The sequence below is a fragment of the Trichosurus vulpecula genome, chromosome 8 (genome assembly GCF_011100635.1).
Source record: "Trichosurus vulpecula isolate mTriVul1 chromosome 8, mTriVul1.pri, whole genome shotgun sequence".
NCBI classification, from domain to species: Eukaryota; Metazoa; Chordata; class Mammalia; order Diprotodontia; family Phalangeridae; genus Trichosurus; species Trichosurus vulpecula.
The window spans coordinates 63,053,174-63,072,374 of NC_050580.1; the positions used below are offsets into that span (position 1 = coordinate 63,053,174).

At 39.8% G+C, this 19,201-nt stretch overlaps 1 protein-coding gene across 3 annotated transcripts in view; it reads left to right on the top strand.

Moving 5' to 3' along the window:
- The window catches only part of LOC118827821 (L-threonine dehydratase catabolic TdcB-like), a 35,696-nt gene that overhangs the window by 1,522 nt on the left and 14,973 nt on the right, over positions 1-19,201 (top strand). For 2 of the 3 annotated variants that reach the window (XM_036734139.1, XM_036734137.1), the window contains exons 2-5: positions 1,269-1,295; positions 11,542-11,869; positions 16,903-17,019; positions 18,804-19,048. In XM_036734139.1, coding sequence (XP_036590034.1) covers positions 1,269-1,295; positions 11,542-11,869; positions 16,903-17,019; positions 18,804-19,048 — 717 coding nt within the window. The remainder of the gene's footprint in view (positions 1-1,268; positions 1,296-11,541; positions 11,870-16,902; positions 17,020-18,803; positions 19,049-19,201) is intronic. The other variant, XM_036734138.1, reaches the window with a different exon arrangement.

The following is a 19,201-nucleotide window of genomic DNA, read 5'->3' on the forward strand; positions in this document are numbered from 1 at the left end:
CAGATTGATTTTTTTTTTTTTTTTGCCTAGGTAAAAAGGCCATTCTCTGCCTCAGTTCTTAGCAAGCCTTAATCACGGAACGGGTGTTGCTTCAGTTAAACTTAGATCTGTTAGCTTAAAAAGGCCAAGGTCTCCCACTACAACTGGGGTCATCTCCAGTTGTCCAGATCTATGTCTTGCCGCTGGACTCAGATGACTGTGGAGGAGAAAGTGAGGCTGGTTGCTTTGCACAGCCCTCCTTCACTTAAATCCAACTCACTTGCACGTCAGGGTATCACCTCCCTGATGTCCTAGTCCTCTTCAAGGATGAAAGACAAACAACAACAATTTTATTTGCACCCTAGGATGGGGGAGGTCTCATAGATAGGAAATGACAGAGGCTTTGAACCCAAGTCTTCTTCACTTTGATACGTCATTTTATAAAAGCAGAATTGTATAATTATTTTTGTAATGAGAATTCCTGGTATCTATATCCTGTCTCAGATTTTCCATTAGGCATGTTAACGCATACTTTAACACAGTTTAAAGCAATGCATTTGTAAAATTAGACCATCATGAGATAGACAGACCGGACTGGATTAAGGATATCCGTGACAATTTACTTAGTAGCTGGTCTAGCCCTGGAAGGATTATTATTAAATCTCCTTTAAATTCACATGTGTGTATAGAATGAGATTTCTTAAAAAAAAAAAAAAACAACCCAATATCAATCACAGTTTAAAGCTTAACAGGGTTTCCCTTGGTTCTCATTACAAGTATAGAAAGTTCACATTATCACAATACTTACCTACTTTACCTAATTTGGTCTTTATGATACTCCTGTGGGGTAGCTTGCATAAATATTATTATGCCTATTTTACAGATGATGAAACTGAGGTTTGGAGAAGTTAAGAGATGTAGCCCATCTCCCACAGATAGCACGTGGCATAGCTAGCCATCAAGGCTTCGTGATTCCGAGTCCAGTTCTCTGTCCGCAATACTGTCTTGCTAGGCAATCTTTTGCCTTACTCTGATGGAACAAATGTCAAGAGTTCTGTTTCCCATAGGGCCTTGTGGGTTGGAATATTAAGGCTTCTCAGTCAAGTACACATGGGAAAAGAAAAGGATCCAAAACTGAGGTCAAGCGTAATAATGAAAATGACATTACTGTGCGATTTTGCGAGTCAAGCTTTTTCCCTTGTTGGGGGCGGGGGTAAGGAATCTTTTTCCCCCAGACCCCGGAATGTGTCTCACTGTGCCTTCCTCATCTGATTTTGCTGTTTTCGCAGCTATGCTGAGGAGCTGATTTCCAGGAGGTAAGTTTCTTGAATCACACCTGGTCACCCCTTCTTGTACACAGATGTGTCTAACTAACCACACTAAGTAATCCCTGAAGACTAGCCGGGTGGGTGTGAAGGGCACAGAAGGGAGCATTAGACAGATAGATGGGGAGAGGCGGAGGCAGAAACAGAGAGGTGTGGGGGGGGGGAGAGAAAATATTGATTAAGCATTTATTTTGTATAGGACACTGTAATAAGTGCCAGGAGTATAAATACAAGCAAAAAACAAGACAGTCCCTGCCCTCATGGAACTTATATTTTAATGAGAGGAAGACATCATAAAAAAGAAAGCTGAAAGTACTTGGTATCATGGTGCAGTCTGAAAAGTCAGAATTGGATCTGGGAGAGGAATGAAGGCTAGCCATCCCCTGCCATTTCCTCAAAATGGAAGAATCATTCCATTCATCAGCAAACACAATTTGGTGTAGGATAGATTTGGATTAAGTAATAGTTCAGTGAGTCCAGGTGAAGCTGTGTGACTTGGTTTAACCAACATCTACAATGCCACCAAGTACCTTACCTCCACTGGCTCCTCCCTAATTCAGTAATCCCTATATGTGCTTAGTTGGGGAACAAAAATATAATAGCATTGACAGCTGACATCTATGCAATGATTTAAGGTTTGCCAAGGGTTTTATATACATTATCTCACTTGAGTCTAACAAAAACCCTAGGCCATAGCTGCTACAGATATTTTCTCCATTTTATGGATGATAAAACTAAGGCTCAAAGAAGTTGTTACTTGTTCAAATCCTGGATGCAGGACCTTAAACTCAGGTCTTCCTGACTTTGACTTTATTATTTTATGCTATTAGCAAATAGGGCAGCAAGGTGGCTCAGTGGATAGAGTGCCTAGCCTGAAGTCGGGAAGACTCCGAGTTCAAATCTGGCCCCAAACACTTACCTGGGCAAGTCACTTAACCCTGTTTGCCTCATTTGTAAAATGAGCTGGAGAAGGAAATGGCAAGCCACTGTAATATCTTTGGCAGGAAAAAAATGAGGTCATGGAGAGTCAGACAGGACTGAACAACAACAAAATTAGCAAATCACTTGGGGGTAGTTACAACTGCCTCTCCACTGGAACCCCAACACCCCAACACCCCAGTGACCCAGACCACAGGAGTGCTGAGTGTCAGTGGAACAAGTCAATAAGGTGCTTCTAGAAGGTTGTCTTTGTAAACCTCCTAGTTCTTGGAATAGTTAAACCACCTCAGGGGTGTTATTGAGACTCAAATGAGATAATAAATGTAAAGCACTTTGTAAACCTTAAAGTGCTATATAAATGCCAGTAGTATTTGTAGCAGCAGCAGCAGTGGTAGTGGTAGTGGTAGCGGTGGTAGTGGTAGTGGTAGTGGTAGTAGTAGTAGTAGTAAGCTTCCAGTCCCTGGGCATCCACTCTGGTGATGACTTCATACCCTGAGCCTCCTCCTTCACACTTGCTGAGCTCAAGCAGCATGTATAGAGCAAACAGGAGTGGGCTGATAAATGTTTAGTACCTGGGCTCTGGAAGAAAAGAATGTTTGCTTATCCTTTTCAGTTTATTCTGCATTATTGACATTCTCTTAAGTCTAGACAATCAACAAAACAATAAATCAATCCCTGATTTGTAAATCTGAGATTGAGGTGTAAATGCTCATACTGAAAATTTAACAATACCTCAATGGCTCTAACATACCTCGGGATCAGCTCCCTAGGGGCTCCCTGTGACTGGAATGACTGTGTAGGTATGTATGCATATCTGCGTGAATGTATGTGTATATATACATTTACATAAAGGTATACACACACCTCGGCCATGTGTTTGTGTATATATGTACATGCTTATATATGTACCTGCGTATTATGTTTGTGTGCATGAACACATGTGGATATATGTATTGTGCATGTGTGTGTTATGCGTATATAACTTGTACGTACATAATTCTTTGCTTATTTGTGTCTCCCTCATCAGAACTTTAGAATGTGAGCTCCTGGAGGTCAGGGACCATGTTTTTTTTTACTTTCTTCGTATCCCCAGCACTTAATACACTACCTGGCAATAGTAGGAACCCAATAAATGTTTGTTGATAGTCTGATTGACTGACCTTGGAGTATAGGAAATTTCCATTAGGGAGAAAAATAAGAAGAGAAGGAGGGAGGGAAGGAGGGTGGGAGGGAGCCAGAAACAGAGACAGAGATAGAAAGACACAGAGACAGACAGAGGGAGATAGGGAGAGACAGAGAAAGATGAAGGTGGAAGGTGCTGTGGTGTTGGGAGCCAGAGTTTCCATCGTCAAAGGAAAAGTTTTTCTGTGTTTGCTGAGTCTAAAACAGTAGCTCCCAAAATGCCCTTGATTGATATGCTAATTATGATTCCAAATAATACTCCAGCTGATATAAACCATTCATGGATTATTTTCCAATTATGCATGCACTTGATTAAAGGGCTGGGCATAGAGCTCAGGTCTAGGTGCCCTGGGGGCACAAGAGAAATAAGATACCACCTCTCCTTAAGAACCTTATAACCTGTACTGTGAGGGCTGGAAGACACCTTAGATATGATTTTATCTTATAGTTTAGCAAACTGAAACCAAATTGAATGACTTTGATGAATCCCAGGAAGCTGTTAGAAGGGCAGCTAAGGCACGTATCCAAACAAAGAATTAGATAAACAAATGCCAGTGCCTTCTCCCTTTCTGAAGAAAGAAGTGAGCCAAGCCTAGTGTCTTTCATCGAGGAAGAGTATGGTGGACTCTGAACTGATTTTACAATGGCAGCTCTTCTGCAATAAGTAATAGGAGATCAATAATCTTCCCTTGGCTATGTTCCTTCCCTTATATTTCAAAATTGCTCAGCAAAGAAGCTTCCCCAGGGCTCTGAATGAGAAGGGCATATTTGCATTTCTAGTATTCTTAGAGATTAAGAAAATGATGACCTAAGGGGTGGGGGGGTGTCACACAACTAAGAAGTAATGGAACTGGGGAAAGAACTCAAATTGTCCCTGCTCCCCAGCCCACAATCCTTTCCTTTATACACCCTAGTAAACCTAATGGATTTCCCACTCATTAGACTCTAAACTCCTTGAGAGCAGGGTCTGTTTTTTGTTTTTAATCTTTCTTTTTATAACAGTGCTTAGCACATGCCTCCCTAGAACTTAGTACGCAGTTAATAAATGCTTATTGACTGACTAGTTGCTGGGGGCTGGGGGGTATGGGACAGTAGATAATCCAAGTGGTCCATTTCATTAAATGACTTTATAATTTTTAAAAAAGGTGACAAAATGTTTACAGATTGAAGGACAAATGTGATACATACATATCTATATTTGCCTTATATATATACACATATATACAGATATATTCAAATATGTGGACCAATAATAACCATAATACTAATATACTAACCGATATTAACTAAAATACAAGTGCAGTAAATGCATAATCAATCACACAGTAGCTTTTTGTCATTGCATAAATTCTTAGTTGATTGTTACAAATAGCATTATCTAGAATTATTTTAGGAAGGCAACAAGCTTTTTAATCTTTTCTTAAAGATTAAATTTTATTTCATCTTCAGACAAAGATTAGCCTTCTCTCCCACCCAATTCCTTCCCATGCCTCCCTATCCAGAAAGCAAGAGAAACAAAATCCCAGTTACAAACATATATATGGTCAAGAAAAGCAGAATTTCTCACTGGTAATGTCTTAAAAACATTTCACGTTAATCTGCCATTACCTCTCTATCAAGAGGTGGGCAGCATGTTTCATCAAAGATGCTCAGAAATTATGGTTAATCATTGTGTTATTCAGAGTTCCAAGATCTCTGTCTCTGTCTCTGTTTCTCTCTGTTTCTCTCTCTCTCTCTCTCTCTCTCTCTCTCTCTCTCTCTCTCTGTCTCCCTCTCTCTGTCTCCATCTCATCTGCTTAGATCTACCTTCTCATCCTCTTGAACATGTATAGTAAATCACAACAATTTTCCACATTGGTGATACCCTAAAATATATTTATCTCATTCTGCATTCTGAGTCCTTCACCTCTCTATCAGGAGGTAGGTAACATATTTCAACATTAGTTCTCTGGAATCCTGGTTAGTATAAAAATGATAAGATTTATGAATGAAAATTTTATGAGAATCTACATTACTAATAATATAATAATGATAAGATAATTATAAAGGATAAGAATTCAGCACAATAGTATTCCCTCATTTTTGTTTACCATAACTTATTCATCTATTCCTCAATTTATGGGCTCCCTCTTGGATTCCGATTCTTTGCCATCTCAAAAAGAGCTATAAATATTTGTGTACATCTTTGGAATTTGTTTGCTTAGAACTAATCTCTCCCTTAATTTAGCCTCCCTTTAGTTTCCCTTTCCTCCTTTTCCCTTTCCCTCCTATTTCCTGTCGAGAGAAATGCATTTCTGTACCTAGTTGTGCACATATGTGCATTTTTTCTTCTTTTGACCAGTTCAGATGAGAGCAAGATTCAAGTATCAGCCATTCCCCTCTCACCTCCTCCTCCTTGATTGCATAGATACCTGCTTGTGCACCTTGACATGAGATAATCTTCCCGGAATCTCTTCTTCCTTCTCCTCTGGGGTATTCTTCCTTCTCTTTCTTTCCATTATTTTCCTAAAATTGTCAATACGTAACAGAACCACTCTCAGGTCTTGTTTAATTGGACTCCCTCTATGAACCCAAATGATGATACTGATCAGAGAGGATGCATGTATCATCTCCCAGTCTTCAAATGTAAGCAGTTTGTCTGTGTTTAATTCTTTACCATTGTTCAATCACGTTTAGCTTTTCCTGTTTCTCTCCACTCTTGCATTTCCACTTCGAAGTTTCTCCACAGCTCTGGTCTTTTCATCAGGAATGCTTGGAAGTTCTCTATTTCAATTAAAGGTCCATTTATTCCCCCATAACATTATACTCAGTTTTGCTGGGTAAGTTTTTCTCAGTTATAAGCCCATATCCTTTCCCTTCTGGAATATCATATTACAAGTTCTCTGATCCTTTTGTAGTGGTGGCTTGTAAAATCATTTGTGGTGCTGACTTTGGCTTCTCGGTATTTGAATTATTTCTTTTTGTTTGCTTGAGGTACTTTTTCTTGGACCTGGAAGCTCTGGATTTTGGCTATGATGTTCCTGAGAGTTTTCATTTGGGAGTTCCTTTCATGAGGCTTCAAGTGGATACTTTCTGTTTCCATTTTGTTCTCTGGTTGTAAGAAATCTGGGCAGTTTTCTTTTGGAATTTCTTGAAATATAATGTGTAAGCTCTTTTTTTAGTCATGCAGTTTAGATAGTCCAATGATTCTCAAGTTTTTTTCTCCTCAATCTGTTTTCCAAGTCAGCTGTTTTTGCTATGAAATGCCTTACCTTTTCTTCAGCCTTTTGAGTTTGTTTTAATATTTCTTGTTGCCTCATTGACTTCTTTTTGGGCTGTTTTAATTTTCAAGGAGTTTATTTGCTTGGGCAAAATTTTGTACAAGCTGTTAATTCCCTAACTCTCATTTCTTTTCCATTTTTTCCCTCAAGAACTCTCGTTAAGTTATAAATACAATTTTTTAACTTTTTATTTATTTTTAATTTGATTCATATCTTTTAGGAATTCTAGTTGAGTTTGTGTACAAATTGTGTTTTTATCTGAGGCTTTGCTTATAGATAAAATGAAGTCATTCTCTTCTGCATTTGTGTCTTGAACATCCCTGCCACCATAATAGATCATTTTGTTGATTTGTTTGTTTGTTCATTCTTCTAGGCTTCTTGATTTCAAACTTAATGTTAGGGCTGTGTTCTACAGCACTTCTGGAGAACAGGCCTGGACTGATCCTATTGCTGCTTTCTTAGGGTATTGTGTTATTCCAGGATTTCTGGAACAGGCTGGGGACCTGCAAGCTTTCAGTGCTCCCAAAGTGGTCTGAACCAAGGCAATGCCTGATTGCTACCCTCCACATGCCACTTAATCTGAGCTCTGTAACTTCCTGATCTGTTGTTTGACTCAACCCCTATCAGCCAGCTGAAAAGCTCTATTGGCTCAGAGAGACAGAATTATAGGTTCCCCTGGGATTCTTGTACTGGATGTTCCTATTCAGGCAGGACTAGATATTGAAAATGAAACCCTGCTTTGCACTTGAGGTCTGAGCCACACTACTGCTGATCTTCCTGCTTTCTCCGTACACTGCTTCCTGCCTGCTGAGTTCAAGTCTGTTTTTCACTCTGCCCTGGATCCACCTGGGATTGGTAGGTTGCCACTTCCCAGCTGGTTGCTGTCACAATAGCTCAGTATGTATGCCCTTGTTAGGGTCTGAGACCTTTTCTTACCATGATGCACACACAGCTTCTCCCTGGGTTCTAGAATGCTCCTTACCAGATCTGGCCCCTGTATCCATAAACCTCCCTGATCTGGGTTGAAGAAATGACTCACTATGACTTTTTCTGGATTTCCCCATTGTGATCTGGTGAATTTTCTAGATCTGTTTGGAGACAGTTGTGGAAGGTAACTCAGTGTTACTGCTTCTTTTCACTCTGCCATCTTGGTTCTGCCTCACAATGTAAGCATTTATTAAGAACTACTATGTGTCAGACACTGTGCAAAGTGCTTTTCAAATATTATTTCATTTGATTTTTAAAAGATCCTCAGAGTTGAAAAAGTTGGAAACAACTTTCTAAAGCACATTGCTTTGTAAACAACCTAATAAATAATTGTGTCCTGGGCTTTGGAAACGCAAAGACAAAAACTAAACTGTGCTTGTGTTCAAGATGCTTCTGTTCTATTGGGGGGCAAACAAATAAGTAAATTCAAAATATACACAAATGAAATACAAGGCAATTGGGGAGTCACTAGCCCCTTGGGGGATCAGGAAGGCCCAATGGAGGACAGGGTGCTTGAGTTGAATTTTGAAGAAAACTAGTCAGCCTGAGAGGCAGAGGTGAGGAGTGAGGAGTTGCAGGTGTGAGTGGACAGTCAATGCCATAAGTGAGGGACAATTAGCAATTCAGTTTATTGGAATGTAGGGTTCCCACAAGAGTGTTTTGTATAATATGTATGGAAAAGTAAGCTGGACCTAGGAGCAGAAAGCTCTGTCTGAGTCACAGACAAAGGAGTTTGTATTTTAACCCAGTCAATAAGGAAACTACTAGAGCTTTTTGAGCCTGGGGAGTGACAGGTCCAGAAATGTACTTTGGGAAATCAATCAGCAAATATGCAGTGGATAGATTAGATGGGGAGAGAAGGGGAGCAGAGAAACCAATCAAAAGGCTAATGTAACAAGAGGTATGTAAACGGGTAGTTTTCAGAAAAACAAACCCCAAAGCTACCTGTAGTCATATGGAAAAATGCCCTAAATCATTATGGATCAGAGAAATGAAAATTAAAACAACTCTGAGGTGCCACCTCACACATACCGGAAGTGACAAACTGGAGGGGAGGAAAGAAAAAGAGATGCACTAATGAATTATTGGTGGAGAACAATTTGGAACTATGCTCAAAGGGATACAAAACTCTTCATAGCAGCTCTGTTTTCCAAAGAGAGCACCGCCCTTCCTCTCCCCCACCCCAAAAAGGAAAAGGAGTATATGTGCAAAAATATTTATAGCAGCTCTTTTTATGGGATGGCAAAGAATTGGAAATTGAGGGGATGCTCATCAACAGAGGAATGACTGAACAAGGTATGATATATGATTGTGATGGAGTACTATCACAAGGAGGGTGGTTTAAGAAAAACATGCCAAGACCTATATAGACTCCTTAAAATGATAAGTAGTATCTATCATCCGTAAGCATTATCTGTAATGAGGATAACCTTCCCAATAAGACTAAGAGTAAAGCAAGGGTGCCCATTATCACCAGTATTATTCAATACTACTAGAAATTCTAGCTAAAGTGATAAAATGCTTGGGAGTCTACCTGCCAAGACAAACACAGGAACTATATGAACACAATAACAAAACACTTTTCACACAAATAAAGTCAGATCTAAATTGGAATGGGAAAAATATTAATTGCTCAAGGGTAGGCCAGGCTAGTATAATAAAAATGATAATTCTATGTAACTTAATCCACTTATTCAGTGCCATACCAATCAAGCTACCAAAAATATCTTATAGATCTAGAAAAATGATAACAAAATTCATCTGGAAGAACAAAAGGCCAAGAATATCAAGGGAATTGATGAAAAAAAATGTGAAGGAAGGTACCCTAGCTGTACCAGATTTCAAACTATATTATGAAATAGTAATCATCAAAACAATTTGGTACTGGCTAAGAAATAGAATGGTGGATCAGTGGATAGATTAGGCAGACAATACATGGTAGTAAATGACCATAGTAATTTAGTGTTTGATAAACCCAAAGATACAAGCTTTTGAGACAAGAACTTATTATTTGACAAAAACAGCTGGGAAAAGTGGAAAACAGCATGGTGGAAACTAGGTATAGATCAACATCTCACATCATATACTAGGATAAAGGCAAAATGGGTACATGATTTAGACATAAAGAGTGATACCATAAGCAAATTAGGGGAGCATGGAATAATAATTGGGGAAAAAATAAAATTATATTTTAAAAATGACCTATATGAACTGATGCAAATTGAAGTGAGAAGAACCAGGAGATCATTGTGTATAGCAACAGCAATGTTGTAACAACCATCAACTGTGAAAGATTTAACTACTCTGATCAATAAAATGATCTAAGACTATTCCAAAGGACTCATGATAAAAAAAAAAATGCTATCCATCTCCAGAGAGAGAATTGATGAGTTCTGAGTGCATACTAAAGTATATTTTTTTTACTTTTTTATTTTTCTTGCTTTTTAGAAAAATATGGTTAATATGGACATATGCTTTGCATGATTTCAAATGTATGATTGATATACTTGCCTTCTCAGTGGGTATTGAAGGGATGGGAGAGAGGGAGAGAATTTGGAATTCAAAATTTAAAAAGAAAATAATGTTAAATGTGTGTGTGTGTGTGTGTGTGTGTGTGTGTGTGTGTATGTGTGTATTTAGAAAAGAAACCTTTGGGATATAACCAAGGCTAGATGTGGACAAATGGACTGTTCATCAAAGATTGGCTTAATATCCCATGTGAAATGTAGTTTCAGTGATGAAGGATTAAAGAATATATGTCAAAATCTTATGACCTCAATACCAAATAACATAAAATACATTATATTGCAGAGCACTGATATTACACATTAAATTTTTTTTAAGATGGAAAGAGAGATAAGTCGGTCAGGAGAGAGTTCTAAGTTCAGTTTTGAGTATGTTGAGTTTGAGATGCTACCTGTAGAATATCCAATTGGAATTGTCCAGTAGGCAGTTGGTAGGTACTGGATCTCCAAGGAGACAGTAGGGCTGAATGTATAGATTTGGGAGTCATATGCGTAGAGATGAGAATGAACCCCTGGGAGCTAAGGAGATGACCAAGTAAAGGAGTATAGAGAGAAAGAGGGCCCAAAATAGTGCCTTGGAGGACACCGACAGTTAGGTGGTGGGGTAAGGTTGATGGTCCAGGAAAAAAAAATGAGAAAAGAGAGGCCAGGTAAATAGGACAAAAATCAAGAAAGAGCATGGTCATGAAAACCCAGAGAAAAGAGAGTATACAGCAGGAAAGTGTAGTCTAAAGTGTCAGTTGGTACAAAAAGGTCAAGAGAGATGACGACTGAGAAAAGGTAACATTTGTTGTTGTTGAGTCATTTTTCAGTTGTATCCAACTTGCCATTTTCTTCTCCAGCTTATTTTTACAGATAAGGGAAATTGAGGCAAACAGGGGTTAAGTGACTTGTCCAGGGTTATATAGCTAGTAAGTGTCAGAAGTAAAATTTGAACTCAGGTCTTCCTATCTCCAACCACCCCCTGCCGCCTTCTATCCACTGTGCCACCTACCTGCCCTTGAGAAAAGGTCACTATGTTTGTCAAATAAAAGACCACTGATGCCTTTGGAGAGAGAAATTTAAATTGAATGATGTGGCAGGAAGTCAGATGACAAGGGGAAGTAAAGCGGTAGAAAGATTTTTTTTTAATGGAGTTTGTCTATGAAAGGGAAGAGATAGGTAGGACAAAATAGCTTAAGAGGATCATTGGATCCAAGGAAGGTTTTTTTTAAGGGTGAAAGAGCTTGGTCATGCTTTTGACAAATGGTATCTTACTGAGAAATTCAGACTAATTAGGTTCCCATAGGGAGTATCTTCTTAGGTAACCAAATTCCTCTTCCTTCCTCTTCTTTCTCCCTCCAGGAACAGTGATAAAGAAAAGAAATCTGAAGCTGCCGTTCTCCAGGCAGTCTGCAGCACAGAAAAAGAGTCCTTGGAAAATAGTAGCCTTGGCCAGTGCCGGCCACCCAACCAGCTTGAGCAGTTAAAGGATTATGTAGAAGAGGATGGTCTTCAAGGAAATGCTAAGACATGGAAGTTGAAGGTGTTGGCACATGGAGAAGAGTCCCCAGTCATGCCATCCAAAGGCAGGGCCTGCCAAGAAGCATCCAGCTTTAAGTTGATCGGATTGGAAGATATTAACGCGGCAGTCTCCCAGATCCAGATGCACATCCAGGTCACTCCATGCTCGGTATGGTATGAAAGAAGCAGACCTGGATTCTAGTCCTATCTTTGCCATTAACTAGCTATGGGAATTTGGTCAAGACACAACCACCTCTCTGGCTTGAGTAAGAGTAACAATACTGTACCTGTGGCAACTGTGTTGTGAGTTTCAAATGGGATGAGATCTTCAAAAAGTTCTGGATACTAGTTCAGGGCCAGGGACTATGATTATTAAAATTAGTTTCTCCAATTTACAGACCATTTGGAGCCCAGAAAAATGTTCTAGAGCAGCCAGTCATTGAGTCAACAAGAATTTATTAAGCATTGTACTGAGTGCTGGGGATGCAAAGAAAGGCAAAACTAGGATCACCACCGCCTTCCAGGAGTTCACATTCTTATGAAGGAGGCCACATGTAAACAACTATATATATATATATATATATATGTATGTATATACCAGATATATATAGGGCAAAGGGATGAGGTGGGTAATCTCAGAGGATTCTTAACCTGGGATCTCAATTTAAACATTTGTAAAACTGCATTTTATTATAATTGCTTTCCTTTGTATCCTTATGTATTTTATTTTTTCCCTTAAGCAGAAGAGGTCCTTAAGCTTTACAAGACTGTTAAAAGGATCCACGGAATAAATATAATTTATTTTGTCTTAGAGGGAAAGAGTCATCCTCTATAAGCAGTTCAGAAGAGAGAAAGGACTAATATGCTGGTGACTCCTAGAACTCTAAAGAAAGTAATAATAAGCATCTTTCTAGCATCCAACTTAGTAACTGGAGAAGTGATCCCTGAAGTTCCTGAATAACATCACTGATGGCTGTTCTCTTATATCTCTCTTCTTCTTTTCACCTAAACTCTTTGAAAAAGCACTCTACATCAGGTGCTTCCATTTCCTCTCCTCATTCTTAACCTTATATAATATGGCTTCTGACATCAGTCAACTGGAATTGCTCTCTCCAAAGTTACTAATGATCTAATTGACAAATTGGATTACCTATTCTCAAGACTTGTCCTTCTTGATCTCTGAGCCATCTGACCTTATGGTCCACCTTACAAAATACTTTCTCTTCTATGGGTTTTCATGACACCACTCTTTCTCAATTCCCATCCTATCTCTTTCTACCTCCTCAGTCTCCCTTGTTGGATCTTCATCCATATCCCACCTACTAACCATAGGTACCTTCCAAGATTCTATCCTGGGCACTTTTTTCTCTTTGTACTGTCTCACTTGATGATCTCATCTGTTCCCAGGAGTTTAATTATTATCTCTATGCTAATGGTTCCAGGAGCTGTTGCTGGGTCCAAATTAGTGTGAACCTGCTGAAGTGGTTGAATTATTCACTGAATATTTCCATTGAGCTAGAACCAATGACCATATTTTACACAATTATAACTTTGAATAGTTTGAATTTTTTACATGGGATTGTTTCATTATTTATACCAATCGGGACCTAGCTGTGTACATCAATCATTCAGTCAATTAGCTAGTATTTATTAAGTGCCTACTATGTGCTAAGCAAGGTGCTATGCGTTGGGGATACAAAGAAAGGCAAAAATCAGTCTCTACTCTAGAGGAGAAGGATAGGTAGGATCTCATGGGCTAAAATGCTATAGAGAAACAGCCCGAGAGTGATAGGAGACAGAAAAGGAAACACTTCTAATGAGAAAGAAAACTGGTATTTGTCTGAGAAGACAGAGAACTCACCAACCAACTTAGATTTTAAAGTGACATGCACAGAAGATGGAAGTAAGGTCCAAAGATTGAGCATCAATGTTTGAACACGTCACTCTTGTAAAAATAGTGTTAGGAGTGCCAACCTTTATTCAGAATGAGCTGAAGGGGCAGCTAGGTGGCACAGTAAGTAGAAGACCAGCCCTGAAGTCAGGAGGATCTGAGTTCAAATCCAGCCTCAGACACTTGACACACTCACTAGCTGTGTGACCTTGGGCAACTCACCCCCAATTGCTCCACCTTTCCCCCTCCAAAAAAAAAAAAAAGAACAAAATGAATGGAAGCTGGCAATGAAAGCTAACGACAACAACAAAAAAGTGTTTTTTAAGCTCAATTAAGAGAAAAAAAGAGGATCAAAGGATCCTCTTGGTCATAAACAATACTATTTTTATAAATGAAGTAACAGGAAACCAAAACAAAGGTGTTTAGAATATTCAAGAAAGCACTATGCTCAGGACTGCCTTGGATGTAACCATCTAATCTCTTTTTCACTCAGCTCTAACCTCCAAATCAGGTCTCCCCAGACTAAGCCATGGAGCTATATTACTCAACTCTGGTCTAGCTTCAAACCGGCCATTTTTAGCTCTACAGTTAAGTAGGTATTTAACTCCCAACCCCATACATACTTTTTGTTCTGAGAACCATAATCAAGTTAACACTACAGTTATCTCTCGAAAGGTATATCCATGAGGTATACCCTAGGATTTTACTCTCTACCCCTTAACTTCCCAGCCCCCAAACTCTGCTAGGTCAACACTCCCCCATATTATGTCTTCTCTCTTGATTAGAATTTTCACTGAGGCCCTGAGGTGAAGGTGGGATTCCTTTTTTTAAAATTCTTAATTTATTTTTAGTTTTCAACATTCACTTTTATAAGATCTTGAGTTCTAAATGGTAGGGCTCCTTTTTATACCTGTATCTCTAGCACTTAGCAGGGTACTTGATACAGAGTAGATACTTAATAAGGATTTTTTCATTCGTTTTCATTCATTCATGCATGGCCCTAACTGGTACCTAACCACAAAAACTAGGGAGGAGATAGCTTGGCAATTGTGCAATGGATAGATTGGATAGGGGAGAGAAGGGAAGCAGAGAAATCAATTAGAAGGATATTATAGTAAGAGGTAAGGAAGGCATAAACTAGGATAGTGGTTATGTGAATGGAGAGAAGGATGTGAGAGATACTGTGGAGGTAAAAATGAGAAGAATTTGTAATTGAATGAATACAGGAGGTGAGGGAGAGGGATATGTGGAAGAGGACACTGAGCTTTCACATCTGGGTGATTGGAAGGTGGTGATACCCTCAACAGAAATTGGGAAGTTTGAAAAAAGGAGGGTGTGGCAGAGCCAAGATGGCAGAGTACAGGCTGGGACCCAGCTGAATTCTTCCAATATTCCCCTCCAAACAACATTAAAATAATTCCTCAAATCAAATTTTGGAGCAGCAGAAACACCAAAAGGTCAGAGAGAAACATTTTTACAGCCTAAGACAGTTTAGGAGGTCCACAGGAAAGGTCTGTAACAGCAGGGTGGGCCTTGGAGGTGGCTGTGACAGCAGTGGCAGTGGCAGCAGCTTTGGGAGCTCTCAGCCCAAAGACCATAAGGAGGGGTCAGACAACTGGTCAGAAAGAGATTACAGAGGATGTTTTACTGGCAATGGGTGCAGCTATTACTTATTGGTAATTTATTGCTCCTATGCAGTTCTAGGCCACAGTTTCAGAGCAGAAGGAACCTTCTGGTCAGTCACAAGGGAGCGGAGGCCTGGTCAAAGTTCAAAGCAAAGAGGAGCACTAGTGCTGTAGGGGAACAGGGGCCCTTCTTAGTAAATACCAGAACACAGACTGGGAGAACAGTCACTGCACCTCTCCCTGGATCATACCACCTTGGAAGCATCAAAAACTTGCAGATTCCCAGAATTAACTTTAAAAACAGCAAAATAAAAAAATCTTGAAGCTTAGGACAATGCCTCCTCATCCCCAAGAGAGCAGAATCCAACTTTTACATGAAGTTCAAAGTCAAGAAATAGGCTGGAAAAAATGAGCAAACAACAAAAATAGAACTGTGGCAAGGAAGACCAAGACTTAAACTCAGAAGGCCACAATGTGAAGATAGCTACCAAAAACAAAAGAAAACTTTTTTAAAAGCCCCAAAGAAAAATGCTAATTGGGCCCAAGCACAACAAGAATTTCTGGAAGAGTTAAAGCAAGAGGAAAAAGTGGTGGAGGCATCAGTTCCCTCTTGAGGTTATTCCCCTTCCCCCCCACACACACAACTTGACCCCATCCCCTGTGCTTTTGTTGCTTGCCCTTATGTTGCTTCTAAGCTTCTTAAAGCTTTTCCCTTTTCCAATTCCATACATCTTCTTATTTGGAGCAGGGTTCCTTTTTGAATCTGGATAATTAATAGATTCATTTAAATTCACCTCCTCTCAAACTGGTCCACTGTCTTTTAAGGGCCACCAATCATTTTGTGGCCAACTATGTTGCTCATTCTAATTCATTAAAAGGATGCTTTTCATACCTTACAAAGGGACCACCATATTTTGAACTAGTTTAACACCTCCTTTTTGGTTCCTTACTTTCTAGGATTAGGTTGGGATTATACTTCAATTTGCAGTTAGAGTTCATCAGATCTCTCTAGTGGTGAATAGCATTTTTCACGGAGTCCTTCCAAACTGCCTTGGAACACTATATTGATCAGAGTAGTTGTTTTTCACAATTGATCATCATTAAATATTGCTGTTACTGAGTATAATGATCTCCTGGTCCTTCTCACTTTACTTTGCATCAGTTCATATAGGTCTTTGCAGGTTTTTCTGAAACCATCCCCCTTGTCATTTCTTATAGCACAATAGTGTTCCATCACAATCATATACCACAAATTATTTAGCTGTGGTATGGATTGGATGCCTAATTGGAAGTTAAAAAAATTGGATGTCCAATTGTTGGACATCCCCTCAAAATTCTTTGCCACCACTAAAAGAGCTGCTATAAACATTTTTGTACACACTGGTTCTTTTCCTTTGATCTGTTTGGGATACAGCCCTAGTAATGGTAGTGCTGGGTCCTTTATATATATTTGAAGTATAACACTTATTTCATTCTATCTTCTCTTCTGCCCAAGCTATGGAGCCATGAGGGTCTGGCAGGTTCAAGAAATCTAAACCCTGTTCTCAGACACTGTCTTGTCCACTAGCTCTTATATAACCATGCTTGCTAGTATGTGGGAGAATGAGGAGACCATATGGGCAAATAGGAGCTAGATATATTTTGAGGACTTAGCATAGCAAACTAACTATTTCCTTCTATCTCCAGTATTCTAGACTGTCCAAGAGATATGGCATGGAGCTCTATCTAAAGAAGGAATTTCTCCAGTACACAGGCTCAGTGAAGGATCGAGGTGTACTCTGCCTCTTGGCCTCTCTCCATCAGGTAGGAATTGATGAAAAAAAGTTTGTCAGTAAGCATGTTTAGAATGTTATGGTTGATTGGGAGGGTAGGGAATGTGGATGGTGGGTGTAGAAACCAGTGATTGGTTGAATAGGTACAGACAGATAGATGATGAAGCCTATACTTGGACACAGGGCATGGCAGTGCTTTATTGAGCATATTGGGTATTCTGAATGGTGGCAGATATTCCAGATATTATCCAGATGAAAAAAGAGACCCTGCCTGCCCTATGAGTCCTAAGAGGTCCATCTTGTTGATTCTCCTTGTTAATTTCTCCTACTCTTTCCTTCTTCCCCTCATGGTACCACCATATGTATGTTATAAATATTAAATATAAATATATACATATATAAATATTAGCTATTTGTATCACTTGACTACCTGTGTTATTCACCATATTCTTCACTGGATCAAAGATGGTGAATAAGGTATAATAAGACAAGGGGGGCACGTTAAGAAGGGTTTTGAACACCAAACAGAGGGTTTGATATTTGATTCTGGAAGTGACAGGGAGCCATTGGAGTTTATTGAGTGGGAGTGGGTGGATGACATGGTCAAACCCTAAACTAGGAAAATGACTTTAGTGGCTGAATGGAGTATGGATTGGATTGGGCAGAGGCTTGTGGCAAGGAGACCAATCAGAAGGCTATTGCAATAGTCTGGGTGTGAGGAGATGAGGGACTGTACCCAGATGGTGGCAATGTCAGAGGAGAGAAGGGAGAATATATGAATGCTGTTAGGAAGCTTAAATGCACAAGACTTGGCAAAGTATTGGATATGGGGGAGGGGGGAGAGGGTGAATAATTAAGGATGACACCTAATTGTCTATGTGAGAACAGATTCATTTGGAACTCTACTCTAGTCCAATTAGTATTAAGCAGTTTGATATGATTCTCTAGGTGGAGTGATTATAAATCCTATTTATTAGACCCCAGAGCTGTGAGATGCAGATTGTAAATTCACTTGTTTAATCATAGGAAGTTAACTAGAAGTCCTCCACCCTTGGTTTTCCTCATTATGGTGACCAAGCCCAGTGTGACAGAAGTGACTCAATTACATGGAAAGTTCCCTAACTTATTTTTGTACCTCTGGACCCTCTCCCTCTCTCTTGCCCAGCATGAGCAGGTAACCACTTTATGACCATCTTACGACTCCTTAGTCAGTGGAGATGCCCCATTTGCATCCAACCAGAGGACTTCCTCCTCCCCCGCTGACATGTCATTTCTAGCTGATGTATAATTTTTTGGTCCTCAAAGCATCCAATGGGATTCTTTATTTTGTGTAGTCCCGCTAGAGTATTCAAGTATCAAATCTGGTACAAAGCCTTATAAAAATAAGGCCCGGGAAGGAGGGGGCATCTCAGACCATGAGGAAGGTCTGGGGTTCACTTCATTAGAGCCATTGGCTCAGAGTTTCTTTTATTATAGGTTGGACAATTTTAAACTCTGTACTTGGGATACTTGGAGAATCTTAGAACAAATCAAGAGCTAGGTAGTCAATAACCAATGGGGCACAGATCCTGGAAAACAACACAGAGGAGGGATCTAAGGTTCAAGCCACCAGGATTCATAGGAGCTGCAGGGTCAGAGCAGAATTAGCAAGAATTCCATCCAGGGTAACCAGTCCCTAAAAGTGGTTAGTTTGGAACTCTTGAATAGAGGTCAGAGGTCATACCTGGTTAGAGTAACGATGGCAGAATGGAGAACAGGGTCACTTCTAAGTGTTTTAACCCAGGCAGAAGCTGACAGGGTTGTATATTTGCACAGGACCAGCAAAGAAAGGGAGTGATTGTTGCCTCTGACAGCAACTTCTCCATGGCAGTGGCCTACCATGCAACTGAACTCCAGATCCCAGTGTTTGTCATCATGCCCACCAATACTTCTGTGACCAGGGTGAGGATGTGTCGGGACTATGGTGCCGTGGTGATCACCTTTGGTGGATCAGCCAAGGACTCACGGAGTCATGCCCAACAGCTAGCCCAGAAGAATGATTATCTCTACCTGGAGGAGGAGTAAGTGGACCAGACCTGGAGTCTATCAGGCTTCACCAGGAGGAAGGTGTTTTAGTCATCCTAGAACCAGGAATGCTTCACTCCTTAGCTGGCAATTTTAACCATGAGAATCAAGTCCTGGGTTCTTTCCCCCCTTTATAAAAATATTTATTA